General features: G+C 45.2%; 1 protein-coding gene across 8 annotated transcripts in view; it reads right to left on the bottom strand.

Moving 5' to 3' along the window:
* The window catches only part of LOC142158612 (uncharacterized), a 220,247-nt gene that overhangs the window by 13,673 nt on the left and 182,202 nt on the right, over positions 1-24,372 (bottom strand). For all 8 annotated transcript variants that reach the window (XM_075212730.1, XM_075212735.1, XM_075212734.1 and 5 more), the window contains 4 exons: positions 22,334-22,444; positions 22,045-22,155; positions 21,756-21,866; positions 11,706-12,041 (listed from right to left, as the gene is read on the bottom strand). In XM_075212730.1, coding sequence (XP_075068831.1) covers positions 11,706-12,041; positions 21,756-21,866; positions 22,045-22,155; positions 22,334-22,444 — 669 coding nt within the window. The remainder of the gene's footprint in view (positions 1-11,705; positions 12,042-21,755; positions 21,867-22,044; positions 22,156-22,333; positions 22,445-24,372) is intronic.

The raw sequence follows: 24,372 nt of genomic DNA, 5'->3' as shown, positions 1-24,372 counted from the left end.
GGAGCTGGGCCTGATGAAGGAAAGATTTGCCATTCCTCCAACAACTTAGTGCTGGTTTCTAATGATGAAATAACATATGTAGATCCATCACAAAGAATAAACTGTTCAACTGGAAAGCCCCAACGATAGAGAATGGAGTTGGCCTGTAAGGCTGATGTGATTGGTAGTAAGGAACACCTTTTGTTGATAGTCATTAGAGAGAGATCCTGGAACAATTGTAGACCGTCGAGTGTTGTCGCGTTGTCTTCCTTCCGTACAGCTTGGAGAATAGCCTCCTTGGTGGTAGAGAAGTGGACTCGCAAGAGAGTGTGTCCCTTGGTTGGTTGCTTACCACTGAATGAGGGTGGGCCAAGCGATGGATGCGATCAATCAGGAGGTCTTTATCTTCTGCTGAAGGCAATCATTTCCAAAAAAGACATATCTTGGTTCTGGAGATTGGGATTCGAAACGGACTCTGGGATACCTCTTATTTTGATGTTCCTACGTGAGCGGTCCTCTAGGTCAGTCATCTTGTCTTTCTAAAAGGAAGCTTCACTTTGTAGTTGCTCATGGGATGTGCGCAGTTCATTATGTGAAGCTTTCAATTCCTCCATTTTAGACTCAAGGTGGTACGTGCGGCCCCCCAGCTCCGCGATATTGGTTCTTATTCCACCTAATGCCACCCGCAGCTCACCAGAGAGGTCCATTCTCAGTGCAGATAGCATCTGATGCAAAGTACGGGCGGGGAGTGGAGCGTCCAGCCAAGCCTCTGAATCAGCAGCAGATAGGAGTGTAGGAGATGGATGGGCAGCAGCCTCTGTGGTCACTACCTTTTGAGACCGATCCATATCGAATGGGGAAGATCCCGTCTCAGAGGGAGCTTTTGGTTGAAAATGAAGGCACCAGAGTGTTGGGCTTATTCTTCTTAGTAGGCATAATGACAAGCAGGTCAACTGCTAGGACCGCTCGAGCAGAACAACTGTAAAAGCCAGGATGGTCACATGTAGTGCCACATACGCGGCGGATCCAGCATTACAAATCAAATATGCTCCATAAAGATTGGAACTAAAGAGGGTTGTGTGCAAGAAAGTTGGCAAATCAATGGGTTGAAGGGTCATAATCTGCCTCTGTACTTATCGGGCTAATAGATGGAATCTATTGTACAGATGGAGTGTGTGTTACCCCACTATTAAATTGACCACTAGGGGTCTCTGTTAGTAGATAGAATGTGAGGGAAAATAAGGCAGCCCCTATTGTAGAGAATAGATAATGCAGCTTCTCAGGGAAAAAGTGGCAGCTTTATGCCAGGGGAGTGCAAAGGAGTCAGCGCTCCGACTGTATAGAGAGTGGGCCACCTCTTGGTGTATCACAACACTGACTTCAACGCAGGGCAGTATTGACCAGATCTGGAGCTCCTTCAGTGGGGCCGCCGTCCCCCGCCCGAACGCCTGGGCAATGATTTCACACCTGTTCTCTATGGTTTGCAGGACCACAGTCAGTACAGCCCAGCGGCATCACCGTGACCTATTGAACGCCGGACCGGAAGCGCCCTTCCCTAAACCGGAAGATGCTGTCTCGAAACCGGAAGTTCTGTACTCGAGATCACTGCTGAACAATCAGAAGCAGGCCGCAGTCGGGCTCCAGATGCCTCCCAGTGAGGTGAGTCCAGGTGGTGTTAAGCGTGTTTTAGCTTTAACGGAGGGGCCTCCAGAGGTTACCGAGACGAATATAAGACTTTCTTTTTTAATGGGCCATGTTTCACGCTGGTGCTAAATGCAGGGACACCTCAGGTGGACACAGAGCGCCGGGCTGGTGGCAATTCGGTACTCGCTCCCCCAGGGGGCTGAATGTAGCGTGGGGTGATCCCTAGGTGGTTAGGGGATAATCCAGGAGGCCGATGGGTGTAGACTGTCACGCGTACCGGCTTCAAGGGAGCCAGGCCGGGTTGGGCGCTGACTATAAAATAGCTGGTTGGCAAGCAAAGAGAATGGCTCCACTAGTAGGGCACAGGTTGGTGGGCAATGTGCCACAAAAATATTGATGAGGAGGTCTGCTATTAAGGCGATGCAGGCTGATTATAGGGGCTAATATAGAGAGCATCACAGAAAGCAACCCGCCATCTTCAGCTTCCAAGCCATGCCCCCCAAACACTGCTCATTCTTTATAGAGACGCTATAGGAAACTTTGAGCAGACAAAGAAGGGTCCATTCCAGCATCTGTGTCAGACGCTAATAATTTTATTACCTAGAGCAGAAAAAGCTTCAATACGCTCAGAATCATATTGGCCACTATCACTGCTGACAACTGATGTTCACACAGTAGCTAGATTATTGGAGATGTGCCTCAATAAAATTATTACCAAAATAGCAAATTCAGATCAGACAGTGTTGATGCTGGGTAAATCCACTAGAACAAACTTAAGGAGACTAACAAACATCTACAAATAACACACAAGATGAAGGAAAAGCAATAGTGGTCGCATTAGATGCAGCCAAGGCATTTGACTTAGTTGAGCGGTGGTTTAATGGTTTGTTTACTTTATGCTGCACCAATGATAAGGGTGGGGAGTAATGATTGAGCGTTTCGGTCTTTTCCACTAGAGACACCTGCTGTCCCCAGCAATGTTTGCAATATGCATCTCCTCTCTAATTGCACAAGCCAGAGGTTCAACTACTGAGTTAAGGGCAGGGAGAATATAGGCAAAATTGCATATATTTTTTTTTATTTCTGGCAGGACAATATTTACAGCCTTTATTAGGGAGGATGAGTGGAGAGAGGATGAAGGTGAGGCACAGTAGGAGCCCAAAGCTGAACTTAGTCCAAGGGCATGTTACTGCAAATGGACGTGTACTCCTCTCTCCTTGCGCCTACATAGCAAACCATGCCTACACCTGGGTCTCTTACCTACCCAGACAAAGTCACAGACCATGTTTTGTAAATCCATCAGAAATTTCAGGCTGGGGGAGGGGGAAAATTTCTCTGTGTCATTGAACTTAAGCCAATTAAGCCAAAAGCCATTAAGATTGCACAATATTCCTTTAATTTTAAGAGATAGTACCATGCTGGACAGTTACCCCTCCCCACAAGGCTTCAAGACCAGTGTTACACTGTATTAAAGAAACAAGGATTATAACCCAAGATATATCTGTATTGTCATTGAGTGAATTTATAAAAACATATTTTACTAGTATCTACTAGTTACAAATGTTCCAACATTGGCCAAGGTGGTCATTGCTAGACCCTGAATGTTTTATGTATACTTTCCAAAACTGTAAGTAAATATGAACTAGGCTGATCCTCGTGAATAAATTCAAAGGGGGCTATCCACTCATGGACATACATAGAGTAGTGTCATACTCATATTGGGTTAATTATTTGATTGATCTTTTATATGCAACAAACTTACAACTAATTTAATGCAATAAATGTACTTTGGAATGATAAGGGAAATACTGAGGTGGTGGAAAGATATATTTTTTGTGTACTCTGTATTAAAATGAAAAACTCAATAAAAATAGATTTTTATCCTTACATTAAATCCTTTTCTCTGAGTTCATTGAGGGACACTGAAAACACTGGGGGTATAGAAGCTACACTGGAGCTTGAGGGACTTTAAATTTGGCACCAAAGGTTGATGCTTCTCCTCCACTATACCTTTAGTATTTCTTTCTTTTTTTTAAGAAAGTCCTAATAGACAGAACCAGGGGGAATTGAATGAGAGAGAGGAGAGAACAAGGTTTTCCAACAATAACAACAGGAAAATAGAACAAGAAGAACAGGAAAGAGCAAATAAGCATAAAGGGTCAGCATCTCGTGAACATTAACGGACTCAGAGAAAACAATTCCTTTTTCTCTTTCATCTATGTGGGGAGCAGTCGAATCACTGAATGAAACTATAAAACTTTGTGAAGGTGTGTATTGAAGCCAATGTGGCTGCCAATACCCAGGAGGCACTTACCAGTCTGGTAGAATGTGTCACCACATATTTGAGAACAATGTAAGCCTGACGAGTTACCAAAGTAATCCAACTAGCAATTGTCTGCTTGGATGCAGACCGACATCTCTTGTGCTTCATAGAGGATCAATAGGTCATCCGTCCTGCGCACTTCCAGCACCCTGTGGACATAGGTTCGCAATGCCCTGGCGTCAAGAGAACCCTCTTCTTCTGGAAACCTACCATGGTACAAGGCTGTAATCGCATTGTACTGAATAAGGTGCAACATGGAGACCACTTTGGGCTCAAAGGAAGGTTTAGTCTGAACAACAGCCATATCTTCATGAAAGATGAGATATGGAGAACTACAAGACAGAGCCACCAGCTCAGAAACTCTCCTAGCTGTGGAAAAAGCCAAAAGAAAGATAAAGAACATTAACAGGAAAACCTGGGTGGGCAACCTGCTCATCGGAGGGTTTGAGGCTAGATGCTTAGCTGTCCAAGTCTGTTTTCCTTTCTGCTGACCTCCAGGAGGAGGTTTGACTCTTTGTTCTCCATAGGAAACAACAGGGGGCCAGGGATTCTCAATTAAGTTTGAGGGCATTAACTAGTAGAAAGGAAATAATCTTATTCAGTTCAGAACTAAACAAGACATACCCAGAGAAATAAAGAGACTCTATTACAATCCCTCTGCTAATTGATCCGACCACCTCTTCCATGCCTTACTGATCCAAGTTAAGATGGATCTAAGAGAGGACTCTGGTGTTGTTTAAATGGAAATAAAATTGGCTTCAATATTCCTATCCTTGCTATGACTTGGGTAGCAGCATTTGGAACTGGAATGGTGGTAGTCTTAGACAGGCATGCTATGGAAGAATCTGCCCCAGGCGAACACTCCCACTTCACCATAAACTTGCTATGGAGAGGATAATTCAGAATTATACCCACCGTTAATTTCCTTTCCTTGAAATACTCCATGGCAGCCCTTACAAATGGGACATAACAAAGCAGTACAATAATCGAGAGAGCAATAAAACAAACACATTAATGAGGTCAAACAGAAAATTTATTCAAAGCGCTTGCTGGAGAATCTATCCCCCAAACTGTGTCTTCTCAGAGACAGACATGTCAAGAAGGTAATGTTTAGAAAAGGTGTGTATTGACGACCATCCGGCTGCCTTACAGATATCGGTTGCCGATGCGTGGGTTCTATGCCCTAGTTGAATGCGCCTTCAGGTATCCTAGGTACTTCACACCCTTTCCCCCTGTAGGCCTGTGAAATCACTTCTCTGATCCACTTCGCCAATGTGAGTTTGGATGGAGCCTGTCCCCTGCGAGGACCTTCAGGAAGTACAAATAGTTGCTTTGTCTTCCAAAGATTCTTTGTCTTGATAATGTACTTAGATATAGCTCTCACCACATCTAGAGTATGGAGACGTGTTTCGTTATTATTAGTGGGATGAGGATAGAGAGATGGCAGAAAAAACTCCTAATTGATGTGCAAGAGGATACCACCTTGAGTAAATAATCTGGATTCGTCTTTAAAACTACTCTATCTTCATAGATTTTAAGAAAGGGTTCTACACACCACAAAGCATGTATGTCCCCTATTCGACGAGCCGAAGTGATAGCCATCAAAAAGAGCACCTTCAGCGTGAGGCATCTAAGAGATATGTCTTGCAACGGTTCAAAAGGATAGGCTGTTAAGGCATCCAAAACAATAGGATGCCTTAAGGAGCTAAGATTGGTTTGAGTCTTGGGCGTAACCTCTTTAGTGCTTGAAAAAACTGGAAGATAAGACCCTGAGATACCAGTTTGATATCAAGAAGGATGCTAAGGGCAGATACTTGTACATTTAATGTAGCAGGTGCTAGTCCTTTAACAAAACCATCTTTGAGAAATTCTAACACATCCGGCATACTGGTAGACATGGGATCGGCAACGGACATGGATGTTCCAGCAACATTCTCATTGCTACAGCGAATCAGGGATGCCTCGGCCATGCCGGGAGGACCCCTATCACCTCCACTTTTTCTTTCCTTATTTTCCTGAGTATCTGAGGAATGATTGGAAAGGGAGGAAACCCAATTTGAAGTTCCACTGTATTGACAGGTCATCTATCCCTAGGGCCCTGATGTCTCTGTGACGGGAGTAAGGGTATCTGGGCATTGCTTTCTGTGGCCATAAGGTCTATTTCTGGTGTTCCAAATTTCTGTTGTACCAGTTGAAAGACTTCTTCGTGCAGCTCCCATTCCCATGGGTGGACTTGGTGTCTGCTTAAGTAATCCGCCACTACATTGTCTTTGCCTGCTACGTGAAGGGCTGAGAGAGATCTCAGATTCACCTCTGCCCACTCCATTAGCACAGTGATTTCTGCCACCATGGCTCTGCTCTTGGCACTGCCTTGCTTGTTTATGAAGGCAACCACAGTCCTGTTGTCGGAGAAGACTAGTAGATGCTTGGCTCGTAGATAGGGCTGGAAGTACTGGACCGCACGCCAGACTGCTCTCATCTCCAAGATGTTTCCCTGAAGAATTCTCTCTTCGTCTCGCCAATTGCCCTGCGTTAACATATCTTGCATATGAGCACCCCAACCTAGAGCACTGGCATCCATGGTAAGGAGATACCAGTCGGGTACAGAGAGAGAGTCACACCTTGTTTCCTCAGGCCTGGGAGCTACCACAAACATAAGGACTGCCTCGCTAACCTTGAGAGATTGATTTTGGAGTCAAGAGACCCCACTGTATGATCTCACTGCGCAAAGAGGTTTGCTTGAAGAACTCTCATATGCCACCTCGCCCATGGGAGTATTCCTATTGTTGAGGAAAACATTCCTAGGAGGCGCAGACATATTCGCGCTGACACACGGAATTGAACTTGAAGCGCTAAGGACTGAATTTTGTTGGCCCTCTCGAGAGAGGCAGACTTTGTCCGTACGTGTATTTATTTGCACTCCGAGAAACACAAGCTGTTGTGATGGTATCAGATGGCTTTTTTCTATATTGACTAACCAACCGTGTCATTGCAGAAACAATCACCTGAGATGTAACGTCCAAGGCTGCATCTTCTGACTTTTGCTGAAATTAGAATATCGTCCAGATACGTCCACAAGGTCACTCCTTTTTCCCCCGAGTGCAGCTATGAGAACTATAAAGGACCTTGGTGAATGTTCTTGGAGATGTGGAAAGGCCAAACGGAAGGCACGTGAACTGGAAGTGGCGCCCTAGAATGCAAATTCTCAGAAACTGTTGGTGATGACGAGTGATTGGAATATGGAAATATGCATCTTTTAAGTCTATTGCTGTCAGAAAATCTCCTGTTTCTACCGCTTTGAGAATTGTGTTGACAGATTCCATCCGGAAATGTCTTGCTCGCACATAGCAGTCAAGAGCCTTTAAATCTAGCACTATCCTGAAGGCACCTGATGGTTTCTGGACGAGGAATAGTCTGGAATAGAACCCCATGTTTTTCTGACTTGATGGTACCAATACGATAGCATTTGTTTTCACCAGGCCTCTTAGGCTTTCCTCCAGCGTTTGCTGTTCTAAGGGAGACGAGGGGCTCCTTGACTGAATACATTTGTTTCCCCACTGGGTATGTATGGATTTCTATGGCATAGCCCTTGGTGACTATCTCCTGGACCCATGAATCCAAACTTTTGCAAAGCGTGATATCCTGCCGTCCACTGGAGTTAGTGGAGACTGGATCTGTAGATAGTCATTGGGATCCCTGCTGCCCTTGTCTCCCCCTTTTTGGCCTGAAGTGCTGAAAGGACTGTCTTGCCATATTATCTTGGTGTTTAGAGTATTGTCTCCCTGGCCTGTTGTTTTGGAGAATAAGAGCGAAAACGTCTCACCATTCTGTCCTGTGGTAGCCGATTGGCATTGCCACTTGCAAGCCTCTGCATTAGATTATCCAGCTTTTCACCAAACAAAAAACTGCCTTCATATGGAAGCGTTGTCAGACGGCTCTTGGATTGATGATCTGCCGCCCATGGACGTAGCCAGAGCGCCCTTCTTGCTATAACCGCCGTGGTCGTGCTCCTGGAAGAGAAAACAATCGTATCCAACGAAGCTTCACACAGGAAATCAATGCTTTTCTGCATAACCTCTAAGAATTTAAGAAGATATATTCAGGGCTCTAGCTACTGAAGCCATGGCTATCCCAGACTTTAGAGTTACACCGGAGGAGATGTGTAATTTCCTGAAGAAAGTTTTCATTCTCCTACCCATAGCATCTTTTAATGGACCCCCATCATCCCACGGGAGAGTGGTCTTTGATGATAAGCCAGCTATGGCCGAATCCACTTTAGGTACAGAACACCATTTCAGCACATCTTCATCCTGAAAAGGATACATACGATTTTTAATCTCCCCATGTTAGGATGACTCTTGTCTAAGGCCTGACATTCGTTAGCAATCAAGTCTTTAACCACTTTGTGTGTATGGAACACTCTAAAGTTCACTTGGTGCTCTGAAAACAATGCATCCTGTGGTTTAACTGGTACAGTTGGCTCCTTAATACCTAAAGACTTGTTAATATGTTTAAGTATAATATTCACACTTAAAAATTAAAATTAAACATCCTAGGATCCACTTTCACTTCATCCTCACTATCTGACTCCGAATCCCATTCCTGAGCAGAACTAAATGTTTCAGATGGCGGCCCTGGTCTTACTTCCTCCATATCTTCTGCTATAGGGATCCTGTCCCTTATTGTTCTCTAATCTAGGGCCTGATACTCTTGCATTGCTTTAAACATCCATGAAAAGAACTGCTAAAATTGTTCAGGGGGCCCAGGCTCCTCTACCGTTTCTGGGGTGCATGACACACAATGGATCAGTACAATAATTGAGTAAACTGACATCACAAGCTGCACATACAGTATTCTTCAGTTAATATTTCCTTTTTTCCTGCACAAGCTCCACAGACGTACTGTAAACGATAGAAAAAAAGGACCTAAGTAAGCTAAGAGTAACCAAAAAACCCCTTTTTAAGGGCATACCTTGGGGTGTCCTTCAGCTTTTTTGGGGCTGGCTCCTGGTCCATAGTGCACTATCCAGGTAGCTGCTAGGTCATGCAGCATCAAGCACTAAGCCAATACTTTGCCTCATAAATGGGCCTGCTTTTGACTTAAAACCAGGTGATCCTTTAGCAGATTAGTTTACTACCTCACCTGTTTCCATCCTGACAGGTGAGGTAAACGGGGAATAGCGCTGGCAGTCTTGCTAAACTTCAAAAAGGCAGACTTGTCCGGCACTTGCACTGCTGGAAATGTCATCCCAACAGGCAGCTCAAAGGAAAGCCAGAAAAACCTCCAGGTAAGCCCTCTAAAATAAAATAAAACACACTCACTACACTACCTGTACTATACACTGCTGAGACAAGAAGAAAAGACACTGAGGAAGAGGAGGAGCTGCCTTATATAGGGTCCAGGTGGGACAAAATTCTCCCTGTCTACACTAGCTGATTAGGGATTAACTCATTGTAAGGACTGCCATGTAGTAGGGAAAGGAAAAAGGGATTGCAAACCATACATCAGGTTTGGTCAAGGCTTGACATAAAAAGTCTTCCAAATCATGGCAATATGGGAAGGATAAAGTCTGTTTCTTCTTCCTCCAACAGCACATTGTTCGTAACCTCACACCTCCATCTTGAATATTTAGTGTGTGTCAGACAGATCACACTAAATTTTCTATCTATTTACTGTTAGATTTCCTTTTGTCTTGACATGGATTCCGAGGTCAGAGTCTTCTGCCACATCACTTTACTCAAAGGAGAAATATTCAGAGTTTAATCCTTTCGAGGACTGAAGAACCACTGGAATCTGACGATTCCGGATTCTAGAAGCAGTGGCAATTTTCATGATCCTTGACTAGACTCTGCACTAACTTCACCAGGCATCGAGCCAGCCAGCTTGTTAGGTGCTGCAGAAGAGGGACCTGAAGGCCGCTGGTCCTCCACTTAACATGCTGTGCATAGGGCTTCGCCCCAGAATGGGCTGCAGACATTTTGGAGTGACACTTGGAGCAGGCAGCTGATGTCTCTCCTCCAGGCTTAGCCTTGGATGTACCCCACTTATCAGTCATGGCAAAAAGGTGAGGGTGAGATAGAAAGGAAAGCTGCAGTGCACAATTCAAAGGTGGATTTGAATCTGCAGAGCAGATTCCAAGTTCAGAGCAGATTCCAAGTTCAGAGCAGACACTGGAAAAGCCAGACAATAGATTCACCCCTCACACACTTATCTCTGTAGATGGAGAGATGAAAGGGGATGCGAATGAGAGATGCTGTTTCTCTTTTGGCAGACTTTAGTAAGTGAATCCTGGCAAAAAGCACCTCCCCCAAGGGCCCAGTACCAAAGGGATGGCAGCCACAGCCTCCCTGTCACTTGACATTCCCCCTACCCCTGCCACAGGGCACTCTGCACCTACTGCTTCAGTGCAGGCCCCGGCACCAGACTTTCACTAGGAACAGCTCAGAGGGGAGCCACTTACCTGTAGGCTGCAAATCCAGTGCTGATCACCAATGGTGCATGAGGCATGGAGATCCTGGTTACTACATGTATTATTAGTGACTGGGACTTACCAAGAGGCTTGTCCCTCGTATGGAGCTAGCATGGGGCAGGAATAGATATAACATACGTAGTACCTTCCCAACCCGCTCTAGGCATCCAACAGCTGAGATGCCAGTGAAGTGATAAAAATAATAATAAAATAAGTTTAATAAAAAAACCATGAGAAAAAAAAAAAGAGTGCAGGTAAAGTGTCCAAACACCAGTGCAGCCTCTATATCTCAGTGTCCCTCACATGGATAAAAGAGAAAAATGACTTTATTAATTAAACACAATGCCTATTAAAAATGTATTATCAGGTGGGTGCAAAGATGGCTACATGACTCTGCAACTACCTGACAGCCACATTAATAATCAGAGTCTATTGACAGGCACTGTCAACATTTGATCCAAAGAGCTCGAACTGTGTAAATTTAAGTGGCCAAAAAAGAGGAAGAGTTATTTACCTGGCACACCCTTTTCCCCAATACTAAGGAATTACCTTATGCAAAAAGGAAAGCCGTAGAATGTTAATGGAGGCTACTTCCCAGTACTGAGCTACTATCTATTCCAATCAGTAATAAAGAGCAGTATACAGAACTAAAGACAGATTTTTGTATTCCGAACAATCCCATCTAAAGAAAATGATCTTTGTTTTAATTCTGAAAAAAAATAAAAAAAATAAGAATGCAAATCACTACTTCAGGACTAACTGGATACAATTAATACAGCCTTTGTTCACTTTTGCAGTTTACTTAAATACTTATTCAAACTTCTAAGGTTTGTTCTATTTTACATTAATTAGTAAATTGCCTCATTTTAATATGTAATCACAAGAGAGCACAAAACAGCCAGTGGTGTCGAAAGGGTAAGGAGGAACCTCAGGAGATACCTGCTTTCTGGTAATAGCCTTAGCTGTTCTCAAAATTCAGATTTGACAGCAGGACCATTTTAGGGGGTCACTATGATCTCAAGTTTTGACAGACAAGATAAGGGTGAAATTACATAGCTTAGTGTACTTACTGCTATGGTACACTTTCTTTTCTACACTTATCAATGCTTTGCTACAACTAAATCTCAAATACAAACAATGCACTTTGTCAGACGCTTACAATGACTGCAGATTTTGTTGCTTTGTTATTTTAAACTGAAACCTATATTATAATCATACACATACAGAAATCAAGCAATGAACTTCCCAATTCCCAACATTTACTTAAATAATGGTCATAAGAATGATTACCTTTGAAAGCTGGGTTTGAAGCAGTTAATGAATTCAAAGATGAAATCACTTCAGAAACATCCATAGTCTTGATACTTTCAAAAAATTTTGCAGTAATATCATCATTTGCCATAGGCAAACCTGGTAATAAAGGTTTTGCTGCAGTATTATTTAACAGTTCGTGCGGAAATGGAGCTCTAGGAGGAGCAGAACTGTTTTTTTGAGGATGTGCCATAAAATTGAACTGCTGGTCTGGAGACATGTGTGATGAATGCCCACTGGGAAAAGGATACCTTGGCTGTGTGATGGGAGCACCTCTGTTTAACTGGTGAGATGAAAAACTCTGGTCTTTTAGTTCTGTAAAGCAGTAGTACATCACATATAAGAATACAGGTATATCTGAAGTACAGTTAATAGACGAGCTATATACTATTTAACACGACAATTGAAATTAGTATATAACTCAGCGTTCACACCTTAATCCTTTTGTTTCCCTCCAGAACCCAGTGCTATAAAACAAGTGTACTTTTAATTGTTCTTGAAGACAATTTGTGTCGCTCATAGTGAACTTTTCCTTTTCTTTGTTATTGTGGTTTTCTTATTATTTATATAGGCCATGTCACATGACATGTATTTCTGTTCTAATTAAAAATAAAAAACTTGTCCATGATGTGAAAAATATAATGTAACTCGTATTATGAAACCAGTCTTAGGAAGTGTCTGTTATAGTCACAACCAGAGGTGGGTTTCTTGAGAACTGTGGGGTGTCCAAACATGGGGAACATTGTAATTCTGTCAGATTGGACAGGGATGTGGATATGATTTAGTACTATTTATGAAAATCAGCAGAATTCTTTTTAATCATTTGCAATTTGTGAATATTTTAATTAATATATATTTGTCTTGTATAAGAGCTGCCATAATCTATGCCAAGCATGAACATTATGAACAGATATGAAATTCACCGTCACAAAAGTCAACATCAGACTGTAACCTAAAGATCCGAATAAGGAAAAAAATAAGCACACACGACATAGCTTTTTTTTTATCACGAATATCTAAAAATAAAATCCTTTCATGCTACACAAAGACTGTATGCAGATGGCACAATTCATATTCAGTTACATTGGTCTAATCTATACTAGGTTGCTCAAACTTATATTTGACTGGATGCCATGCAGTGGAGATCCAGCCCTTTATGCCATCTTAAACCACACTTACAGGTCTGGCACTACATTGCCCACCACCACCCTCACAGAAATGCCTCTTTCTCTATGTAATCAATATTATCATGCGCTACAATCACAACCAATATTAATCTATTATATGGTGGAATGCAAAGCATTTGAGGAGTAGAACGGTTTCCTATAGCTGCAGTTGTTCAAAAGGATATGAATTCATTATTTTGGGACTAACATTTACAAGGTGCTATAAACATTATTAGCATTTATTTATAGGGTGCCACAAAGTTCCACAGAGCCGGACATTTTGGTGGCACAAACACAGTTGACATAGCTGATAGGGGCTTGGGGGATAGGAGGAGATGTGCAAGGCAGTGATAGAGGGAGGGGTTGGGGGTTATTAGGCCACAAGAGCCAAAGAGCGAGGAGATAGAGCAAGAGAAAGGGCAGGGGTAGGTGAGGTAAAGATAATGTTTATAAGAGCAAGGGGAAGAGCTGAAGTGAGAGCCAAGGGTGCGGAGAAGCATGTGAACCATAAGAAGATTTTTACTCACCGTAAAATCAATTTCTCTTTAATGCCATTGGGGGGCACTGCGAGACAATGGGGACATACCAAAGCTGCCCCTAAGGGAGGGAATGCTCTGGAACGGCTGCGCGCAATACTTTATGACCAAACCTCGCATCTGAGGATGCGAAGGCCTGCAACCTGTAAAACTTAGCGAATGTATGAACAGATGACCATGTGGCCGCCTTGCATAGCTGCTCCGTCGAAGCACCATGGCGCGCCGCCCATGACGCACCAACTGCCCTGGTAGAATGAGCCCTAAGCGACTTCGGGACAGGGAGAGAAGCTCGGACATAGGCAAGGCTGATGGTGGAGGTGATCCACCTAGAAATAGCCTGTTTGGACGCCGGCCAGCCACGCTTTTGCGCATTGTACAGGACAAAGAGATCCTTGGTCTTGCGAACAGTGGCTGTGCGGTCGAGATAGCACCGGAGGGCCCGGACCACGTCCAGCGATAGCAAGTCGTTGTCCGTGGTGGAAGTCGGAAGGGGGCGGAACGCCGGCACCACGATCTCCTGGTTCAGGTGGAACCTGGAGACGACCTTTGGGACAAAGGAGGGTTTGGTACGAAGTACCGCTCTATCTTCATCACAAGGGAAGGGTGAGTTGCAGCAGAGCGCTGTCAACTTAGACACTCTCTGGGCTGAAGAGATAGCTAGGAGAAAAACCGTCTTCCAAGTGAGGTGGTGTAATTCCGCCGTCTGAAGGGGTTCAAAAGGCGGAATGCAGAGTGCCTTGAGCACCAGATTGAGGTCCCAGGGCTCTACAGGGTGAGTGAAAGGGGGCTGTACGTGAAGCACTACCTGCAGAAACGTCTGGACTTCGCTGAAAGCCACAATTTTCCGCTGGAAATATACAGAAAGCGCCGAGACCTGGACCTTAAGGGATCCCAGCCGAAGTCCCTTATCTAGGCCGTCCTGCAGGAAGACCAGTAGCCTAGGCAGGCTAAACCTGGAAGTGTGGACACCCCGCGACTCGCAGCACAGGATGCATGTCTTCCAGACCCTGTGATATATGGCCGAGGAGGATGACTTTCTGGCCTTGATCAGTGTCAATAAACCGCAGCGAGAAGCCCTTGGCTTTTAGGATTAAGGTCTCAATAACCACGCCGTCAAAGTCAGTCGATCCAAATCGTGGCAGAGAAGGGGGCCCTGAACAAGGAGGTCTGGTCGCATTGGCAGGCGAAACGGAGGGTCTGTTGACATTTTTAGAATGTCTGAGAACCATGCCCTGCGCGGCCAATGAGGGGCCACTATAATTGCGGGGACCCGCTCTCTCTTTAGTACCCGCGAGAGCATGGGTATGGGGGGAAACAGGTACACTAGTCGGAACTGCCATGGAGTTGCCATGGCGTCCGTTGCGTGTGCTGACTTGGAGCAGTACTGGGGGACCTGATGATTCAGCCTGGAGGCCATGAGATCGATCTCCGGCATGCCCCAGCGTTGTGCTAGGAGGGCAAAAACCTCCTTGCATAAGGACCATTCGCCTCGGTGGACCTTCTGCCTGCTGAGGAAATCGGCTTCCCAATTTTCCACGCCTGGGATATAGATGGCCGAGATCTGTGGCACATGGCGCTCCGCCCATAGCATGATTCTGGCAGTCTCTCGCATGACCCCTGCGCTGCGAGTTCCCCCCTGGTGATTCAGGTATGCCACGGCCGTGGTATTGTCCGATTGAATTTGGAGAGGTTTCCCTGCTAGAAATCTTTGCGCCCTTGTCAAGGTCCTGTGAACCGCCCTGAGCTCTAGGACAGGCCTCTTGGGGAGACCAGAGTCCCTGAAACTTGAGGGACCCCTAGACCCCTCCCCAGCCTGACAGACTTGCGTCTGTGGTAACCAAGGTCCAGAGGCCCGTGTGAAGGGTCTGACCCTTGTTTATATTCTGCGTGGTCAACCACTACGCCAGGGATAAGCGGGTTGGTTTTGACAGGCAAATGATTTGCCTGTCTAGGTGTTCCTGAGATCCTGACCACTTCCGGAGAATCTCTAGTTGGAGAGGGCGAGAATGGAACTGAGCGAACGGCACCGCCTCGTAAACTGATACCATGGTCCCCAGCAGCTTCATGCAGCTGAGCATGGATATCTGTGGTCGGGCCAACAAGGTCCTGGTCCTGCGCTGGAGGGCGCTGATCTTGGCCTGTGGTAGGAAAACTCTCTGAGCAACCGTGTCGAACACTAGACCCAAGAAGCGCATACGCTGAGCTGGAATGAGAGAGGATTTTGGCAAGTTTATAATCCACCCGTGGGCTTCCAGGAGCCGCATGGTGGTTTGGATATGCCTAGCTAAAAGATCTGCAGAGGGCGCCTTCAGGAGGAGATCGTCCAGATAGGGGACTATCGGGATTCCCTCCTGTCTCAAAATTCCCGCCATAGTGGCCATGAGCTTGGTGAACACTCATGGTGCGGAAGCTAGGCCGAAGGGTAAGGCCCTGAACTGTAAGTGGGCCAACCCTACTGCAAAGCGGAGAAGGCGGTGATGCTGCTCCCATATGAGGGACATGCAGATAGGCATCTTTGATGTCGATAGATGCTAGAAACTCTCCCTTCTCCATGCTTGCGATGACCGTCCGAAGGGACTCCATCTTGAACCTCTGGGTAATAACCTGCTTGTTTAGGGATTGCAGGTTTAGTATTGGACGTAAGGATCCGTCCTGCTTTGGCACTAGGAAGAGACTGGAGTAGAAACCCTGACCTCTTTCCTGCGCTGGGACGGGGACAATGACGCCAGCTCCCAGTAGCTTTACAATAGCCTTCTGAAGTGCCTGGCGCTTCGGGGCAAGAGGGAATGGGGGAGGAAAAGAACCTCGGTGGGGGAGGCTGGGCTAGGTCTATGATGTAGCCCCGCGACACAGCCCCCTGTGTCCAAACGTCTGTGGTGGCTGCCCACCACTGGCGATGAAAGCGAAGTAGACATGCCCCCACCACAGCTGCTTGTGTGGGGGCGGGGAGGTCACGCTGAGGGCTTGTCGTTTGGTCTAGAGGCTCCACGCCTGGGCGCGCCTCTACCTCTGCTATACCCTGCCCAGGGTGCAAAAGACTGACCTCTTGGGGGACCGCCCGGCCCCGGGAGAAGGAGCGAAAGCGACCCTGCCGTGGTTTGTGAGACCCCATGGGGAGTGCGTTACTTTTACCTCCCATGGCCACTTCAATGACCTTTTCCAGCTCTGCTCCAAACAGAGTGACCCCATCAAAATGCAAAAACTCTATAAAGATCTTTTAGAATCGACATCCGTGGCCCACGGGCGTAGCCATAAGGAACGCCAAGATGCAATGATAAGTCCGCCGATCCTAGCATTGACGGACACCGCATCCATGGCTGCCTGCCCTACATAGTCAGAGGTCTCCTGGATATGCTCGGCTAGGGAGAGGAGTTCAGAACGCGGGGTGTTGTTTTGGATGCCAGTGACTAACTGCTCCACCCACAGCTGGACAGCTTTTTTGGCCCAGGCCATGGTCATTGTGGGCCTGAACATGCTACCCAGAAGCTATGTAGGCAGAACGGAGTGCGTGATCGCACTTCTTGTCTGTAGGGTCCCTAAGAGACACCCGATCCTGGATAGGGATGGCTGAGGAAGAGGATAAACGGGCAACAGGGGTGTCAACCCTGGGGACTGCCTCCCCTTTAATAGCATCTTCTGCCGGAATGGGATAAAGGGTTTTAAATTTGCCCAGCATAACAAATTGTTTACACGGTCTAAGCAAAGCGTCGGCCACCATCTCCACCATTTGCGGAGATGGTGGGAAGCCCGTCACCTGGGCTTTAGTCCTTTTGAACAGGGAGAAACCCGAAGGGGCCATGGGTTCAGGGTCTGGAAAACCTAAGGTGTGTCTGATACCCAAAATAAGACTGTTCACGTTATTGGACGAGGCAGAGTCTAATGTGCTAACTGTGTCTTCTTCCTGTGTATCCAGCTCAAATCCCCCCTCCTCATCTGAGGAGTGGTCTGATTCTGGGTTGCGACCCTGGTTAGCATCCAGAATGACTTTTAGCCCTGTGTGTAACTGAGAGCAGGCACTCTTCGCTCTGAGCTAATGGAATCTGGGAGGATGTGCCTGCGTCCCCTATGGCGTTCAGGGCCAGGGCCTCTGTAACTGTGGCCTGCCGCTCTGCTGAATGAGCTATGCTGGCTGCTTGTGTGTATGCAGTAGTGTGTTCACGTACCTGTGTGGCCCGCAACATCACATTAGTGAGCTTTTCCATGGCTGAGGCTAGGGACTTGATCCAGAGCGGCTCTTCCATGGCTGTTGGTTGGTGTGCTGGGGCCGGCTGCTCCTGAGTTCCGGCCTCACACGCGGTGCAAAGGGCATTCTTGTCATGCTAAACAAAAACAAATATATTTGGAAGCTCCTGCGCATTATAACCAAATGCAGCCTCTTATTCCTAATAGCACAAACTCCCTTTGTAAAGAAAATATTAGCAATGTAAAATGGAAAGGAATCAGATGGCGCTATTGATATTTACATACAACAAAACAAAAAAGTCCTGGAAAAGTCCAGAATGAACACTTGTTCCAACGATACAGTTCCAATAACGGTCCGCTCTCAATGATGTTTTATGTATACAGTTCAAATCCTCAGGATTTTCACATCAATCGGTTTCAGATTATCTCCATATAAAGGGAAAAAAACATCCCAAAAAATATCTTAGTGTAGCTTGTGCCGGGCATATGTGCCTAATTATTCAATGGGATACCTCTATTCACCAGTGGATAATTACGTATACCATGCAGCATCACGTGATATGCTCTATATGCCTTAAAAGTATACACTTACACGTAGAAAATAGACAAAAGAGTCTCCTGTGACAATCACTTTCACTCTTCTGAAGTCAAGATATACTCCGTTTCCATAACGAAAGAAAAAAATTGCTCATGTGTAAAAACGTCAATACATTTATTAGAGCATTGGGCATAGCCCCGATAAAACATAAAAACATAAAATCTAAAAACAGGATCCCTTAGTGAAGGTGGACTCTTACCCCCACTCAGAGAAAAACGGGCATGTAGGAGGATGTAAATGTCTGATACCGGACCGCCGACTTGTTCACTCACAGTTCCCGCTATCGCTGAGTGGAAGGAAGTTACTCCTGCACGTTCCTCTGACGTCATCTACGTCTCCTACTCCATGCTGTCCAACAGGAAGCTCTGTTGTACACCTGGCACAAGCAAAGTACATCACAGACACCCCAGAGGATCCCTTACTGTTAGCGGTAGAGGTCCCCTTATTAGACATATTTGCACAGTATTACAGTAAAAAGTAACTGAGAACACAATTCACAAATATACTTGTCTGAATAGTACAGTCTCTAGTCAGCACAGCAAGATTTGTACACCAAGTCTATATACTAGGTCACAAACTTGTAACAGCACTCCAATCTCTATGCAATGTTAGATACTCTGCTAGTGAATGCTTGTAATAGGCTTTCAATGCAAAAACAGAAGCACATTTAATACATAGGAACGATACCAGTCGCTGGAGAGGCAGGAGAGAGGAGAGGAGCAGCGTGACGATGAATGAATCCAATATGGTGATCACCGTGCAGTAACAGGAAGCTGGGGGTGGAAGGAAGTTCCTCCTCCGGATCCGCCCCCCAAAATGGCCGCTTCTCCTTGGCCCGATCAGCGCATACTTAATGTATGGCTGTCGGCATTTGCCGCACACACGCTGTATTTACAATTCCCAGGCAGAGTGTGTGCTGTCCCCCTCAGGCTGCGCTGTCTCCTCGTGGAGAGCGGAGTGCACTAGACTCCCGATGCTCGTTGTCGAGGGGGAGGGGGAGCTTGCCAGCAGGTCCGTCGGTGGGGGGATATGGATCCCTGCATCTCCCCCGCACGACATTTAACGTTGTGCCCTGGGTCCTATTAAAAAGGTATACCTCTGTGGGGCACCTAAAGCCCTAATGGCCAAAATGAATGTGGCTAAATGCTCGTCTCTAGGGGATGGACCGCTGGCAAGAGGTGCAAGGTAAGCTAGTATCAGCTGCTGCTTACCTTTCGCAGGGACCCATAGTGAAGGTAGCCGCCAGGCTGTTCACCCCTCTGGGTCCTAGGATTAATCCCTGCGAGACACCTTAAGGAAAAAAGGGTAAAAATGTAAAATAAAAACATGTAAATATCTAAACTAGGCATAGGCAGGAGCCTATACCAAAGTGACCTAACTCCTAAGGCACTTAAAAAAAAACTGAGTTACCCACAGCAGAGGAAGGGCATAGTAGAGGAGGGGAGTAGAGATCAAAGAAGTTGATAAGTGCCTAAACTCCACACCCACTACTATACCCCATTGTCTCGCAGTGTCCCCCAATGGCAGGAAAGAGAAAGAGAAGTTAAATAAAAAAAAGTCAGTAAACACTGATGATGGTGCATTTGAGAGTGGGGGCTAAAAACAATTGCTAAAGTAAACCCAATGGAAGGGAATGTTATACAGTTGCTGTAGTTGGCAGAGTTTGCTAGGCTAAAAAGCATACAAGCATTGACAAAAAGGGTAGCTTATATTAAAGACAGTAGTAGATACAGCAGTAGAGGCAAGCAATTGCAAGGACAGTAATAGTAAACAGATGGTCAGAAGCAGGGCAGTTAGTTAGTCGATGTCAATGTGCTGGAGATGGGAGAACACTGGATGAGATGCATAGAGGGCAAGAAGACAAGGGGACAAGCCGAATAGCCGGCTCAGGATGTCTGAACAGCAATAATAATTAGGGACCATAGTATATAGCAATTACGACACACATGGTTAGGAAGCGCTTCAGTAATTCAGCAGCGATCTGATCAGTTCAATCAGAAGTGTCCAGGGAGTGCACAAATCAGGTGCATGAAGTGGAGGGTACCATTAAATCACATGATTTTGCCCTCTTGTAGTAGTGATTTCAGGTAGAGTGTTCTACCTAATTTAAAAGGATTATAATTATTTGTACCAAGACTAAAAGCTTTAAGAGTTACTGTTTATATATTTTGCTACATTCAAGAACGTGACTTTATTACTGCCAGTCTAAGGCGGATTGATATTGAATATTATTGTAACGTGTGGTAATATTTATTACCAAGTTGTGTTTATAGACTGGACACTTATTTGTTCAACCAAATCAATTAAACCTAGAGCGCTCATACTGTGTGCTTTTTCTTCCTATGTGTGTCATGCCAGGGGCACCTTGTTTTTGAATCAATGACAGCAGGAGTAACAGCAATAAATACACAAATCTACTGTGTTCCCTCCTGCAGACACTTTTGAGGAGTGTAGTGAGTGACAGCATGAAGAGTGCAGGTACAAGGAACACCTCAGGGCTATTTTAATAAACTGGCAAAAAGTATTGCTCTGGCCCTAATATAACATAACAGTCTGATTCCTATCCGTTATATAAGCTTAATATTAACCAAAGAATGAAGTCTAAAACCTCGTATAAATCTGTAACTCACACACCAAACCTAGCTCATACAATACTATGCTGATTTTCTAAATAGATCTGATGCTTATCACAAGGAAAGATGATCCTTCCTTCCTTGGTACTTCTTTTTATGCTGTAAGTTACTGTTCCTCCTAACATAGTGATGACAGGAGGAAGCGCAAGTGGTTAATGTAATCAATTTTTAATTCACATATAGGAAAGATGGAAGCAGTCTGTGAGGTGGGAGGTGAGATTCTTGTCTTTGCCACTCCACAAAGTATACCTCCTGAAATGAGGTTGTCACCTAATCTCATGGTAAGATTGGCTCTGCTCCTATGTGTTACATCATGTCTGTGACCTCAGTATACCGCTATTAAATAAGCATGTTAGACGCAAAATGCATACATGCAAAACTTTTTTCCTGAATGCCCTCCTTCCCCCACTCTCGAACGAAAAATATCTAACAGTATGTATAACTACAATAAGACTATTATTTGTTTATTTTTTGTTTTAAGTGGCAACATGTATTCTTTTCTAAAGTTACTTATCTTCTGCCTTAACCTACAACAGTGAGGGGTTACATGAGAGCGCTGGAGGGCCACTGTTCCAGCTTACAAAGGAGCCCCACAGAGAAAGGACGGAGAGCACAGCCCACTCTCTCCTTCTCCGTGTATGACGCGTAACCTCCCTGCACTGTGCAGAGGTGGTCACATGATGCTGAAGTCGGCTGCCTCCATTCTATTAAGAACGGAAGCAGCCTGCTGGTGGGCACCAGGTGAAGGCTCGGCGGGCCATCTCTTAAACAATGCTGATCTACAAGGTGCAGTTTTAATTGCTGAGCTAACTTGTATTGCTGGTATTCAAGGTAGCACAGAGGTTTGTGTCTGACAAGTACAAAGTGATACATTCTTACAATATACAGTAAATAGAACACTTTTAAAAATGTACCTTGAGGTTTGTTTACTACATAACTAAATAAAGGTCTGGGATTATTACAGGCTCTTCTGTTATCAAACCTGGAGTTACGATACTGCTGAATTTGATCATGTGATGCAGAATCTGTAATACAAAAAATATTTATGAAGCATTTGCTTTTGGAAAAATAAAGATTCAGCTTTAATTGTTGAGCTCACTTGCATTGCTGGTAGTCAAGGTAGCATAGTGGTTAGGGTCTGTCAAGTATATACGGATACATTCCTACAGCATACAGTAAATAGAACACCTTTAAAAAATGTACCTGGAGGCTTGTTTCCTACAGGGCTAAATAAAGGCCTGGGATTAACACAGGCTGTTCTGTTATCAAACTTGGAGTTACGATACTGCTGAATTTGATCATGTGATGCACAATCTGTAATACAAAAAATATTTATGAAGCATTTGCTTTTGGAAAAATAAAGATTCAGCTTTAATTGTTGAGCTCACTTGCATTGCTGGTAGTCAAGGTAGCATAGTGGTTAGGGTCTGTCAAGTATATACGGATACATTCCTACAGCATACAGTAAATAGAACACCTTTAAAAAATGTACCTGGAGGCTTGTTTCCTACAGGGCTAAATAAAGGCCTGGGATTAACACAGGCTGTTCTGTTATCAAACTTGGAGTCACGATACTGTTGAGTTTGATCATGTGATGCAAAATCTGTAACATAAAAATTTTTATGAATTTGCTTTGGAAAAAATAAATTTTGCAACATTCTAAATTAATCAGTGAACATAACTCAGAAGTCTGTAAAATCAGCTTATTTGCTTCTGTTTATATTTATGAATACGAATAGGTCTAGCTTTGCTTGATTCTCACTAAGAGCCTCATTTAGAGTTAGGGGCAAATCAGCTATCTAGAATACAGCACACAAATGCCGGGCAGCTTTATTTTTACTCAGCAATTTGAGACGGGTAGGATGCACCTCCTTTCAAACTCTAAATCTGTCTGTACATTTTTTTATTTGTCCCACCTCCCTCTACAACATGGTTTTTCCAAAACTGCACCTTCTAGTTGGGTTTAGTCCTAACTAAGTGAGGAGCTGTCACTTATGAACTGCAAAATCTGCACATCCTCATTTTCTCTTTAAGCACGCATGTTCACCTACTTGCCAGCCACTTCAATGTTTTCACCCACTTCGCTGCTTATTGAAACAGCCCCACAAAAGTATTCTAACATACTTAACTCTTAGGGACACTGAATACTCGTATTGGGTTAGTGTGTAGAATTCAGGTGTGCAGCACTTTAAATCACAGTTGTAACTCCTCTTCTGTAAGAAGCTCAGTTTATGTTTAAACAAGCCCCACAGAAAAGTAGTGAATCAAAAAGAAAAAGGAAAGAACAACCTCCTGAACAAAAACAAAATTCAACATTTCACACAGGAGAACCCAGAGTTCAAAAGGTGGGCACCCGGTGTTCCCCAATGGCCTAAGAGAATAGGATTGAATGCAAGTATGAAAATCCTATTTTCTCAGGCAGCCTTTGGTGGACACATTGAGGATGTCCCAAAGCTGCCATCACTGGTAGGAACACTCAGAAGAAACAGCGTAAAGTACATTTCTCCCAAAACTGGGACTGGATGCTGTGACAGGATGGACCGCCTATGCCACCCCGTCTGTTGTTGCTGGGAACCGGCTGGGCTTACTTCGCCACCGTTCCCTTTCGTTGTCCCAAATGCGCCCTCTAGCCGCAGTAGGAGGGGCTTAAGCTGCTGCTACCACTGGACTCCTTCACGGCATCCAGAAATGTGTCCCTTCTGAGTATCTCTCGCTGCTAGTGTACCCCCTTGCTAGTACACCTTGGCTGGTACCCATGACATCTTCCTATAGATCAGGGTTGATGTGGATGGATCCCTCTTGACCTATCACACTGGCCAGAGCTGCTGGGTAGCAGGCAGAGCAGTGGTACAGGAAAGCTGGGTCCAAACCTCAGAACTGTCGAAAACGGATTAGATTTGGGTCTAATCTGTAAGTCACAGGAAATATAGTAGGGAAGAAGTTGTCAACGCAGGATCTTGAAGTGATGTTTATTAGCTCCAGTGTCCTGATAAAGGACAGTTCACATTGGTTTAAGGTACCAGTGATGGAAAGGTCAGAAGAAAGAAGAATACATTTCAATGCGAACCAGTGCCTTCTTTAAACAGTTTTTTGGAGTGTAGCTTGGCAGGAGGTAATCCATCCTCCTGTCCCTTTAACCAATCTGGGCTAATTCATGCAGCCTGCACGTAAATCAGGCCACAGAGGTTAACACCTTTTTACATAGAAGTTAGTGGCAGGGGGGGTGGGGAGTATACTTCCCCCCTACCCACGAGCTGCCAGGGAGAAGGGGGCTCAGCCCACTCTCCTTCCATGGTGCCGCTCCGTCTGAGGATGGAGATTTTAAATCTCCTGCCTAAACTGACTTCCAGGGACTCTGCTCCGGGGTCGGGCTCACCCCCCTGGCCGAAAATAGTCCCAGACGGCGAGAGACCAGGTCTTGGGGCAGCAGCCTCTGCCTGTTGCTAGTTGAAGCTCTTTGAGCTCCGGCAAGGGACTGAGCCCCCCTGGGAACCCCAGATGGCGCTACACCTCCTGGATCTCCCTGCTTCC

Source organism: Mixophyes fleayi, chromosome 5, assembly GCF_038048845.1.
Source record: "Mixophyes fleayi isolate aMixFle1 chromosome 5, aMixFle1.hap1, whole genome shotgun sequence".
NCBI classification, from domain to species: domain Eukaryota; kingdom Metazoa; phylum Chordata; class Amphibia; order Anura; family Limnodynastidae; genus Mixophyes; species Mixophyes fleayi.
Note: the sequence above shows the minus strand (reverse complement) of the source record. Positions and strands in the feature narration are given on the sequence as shown.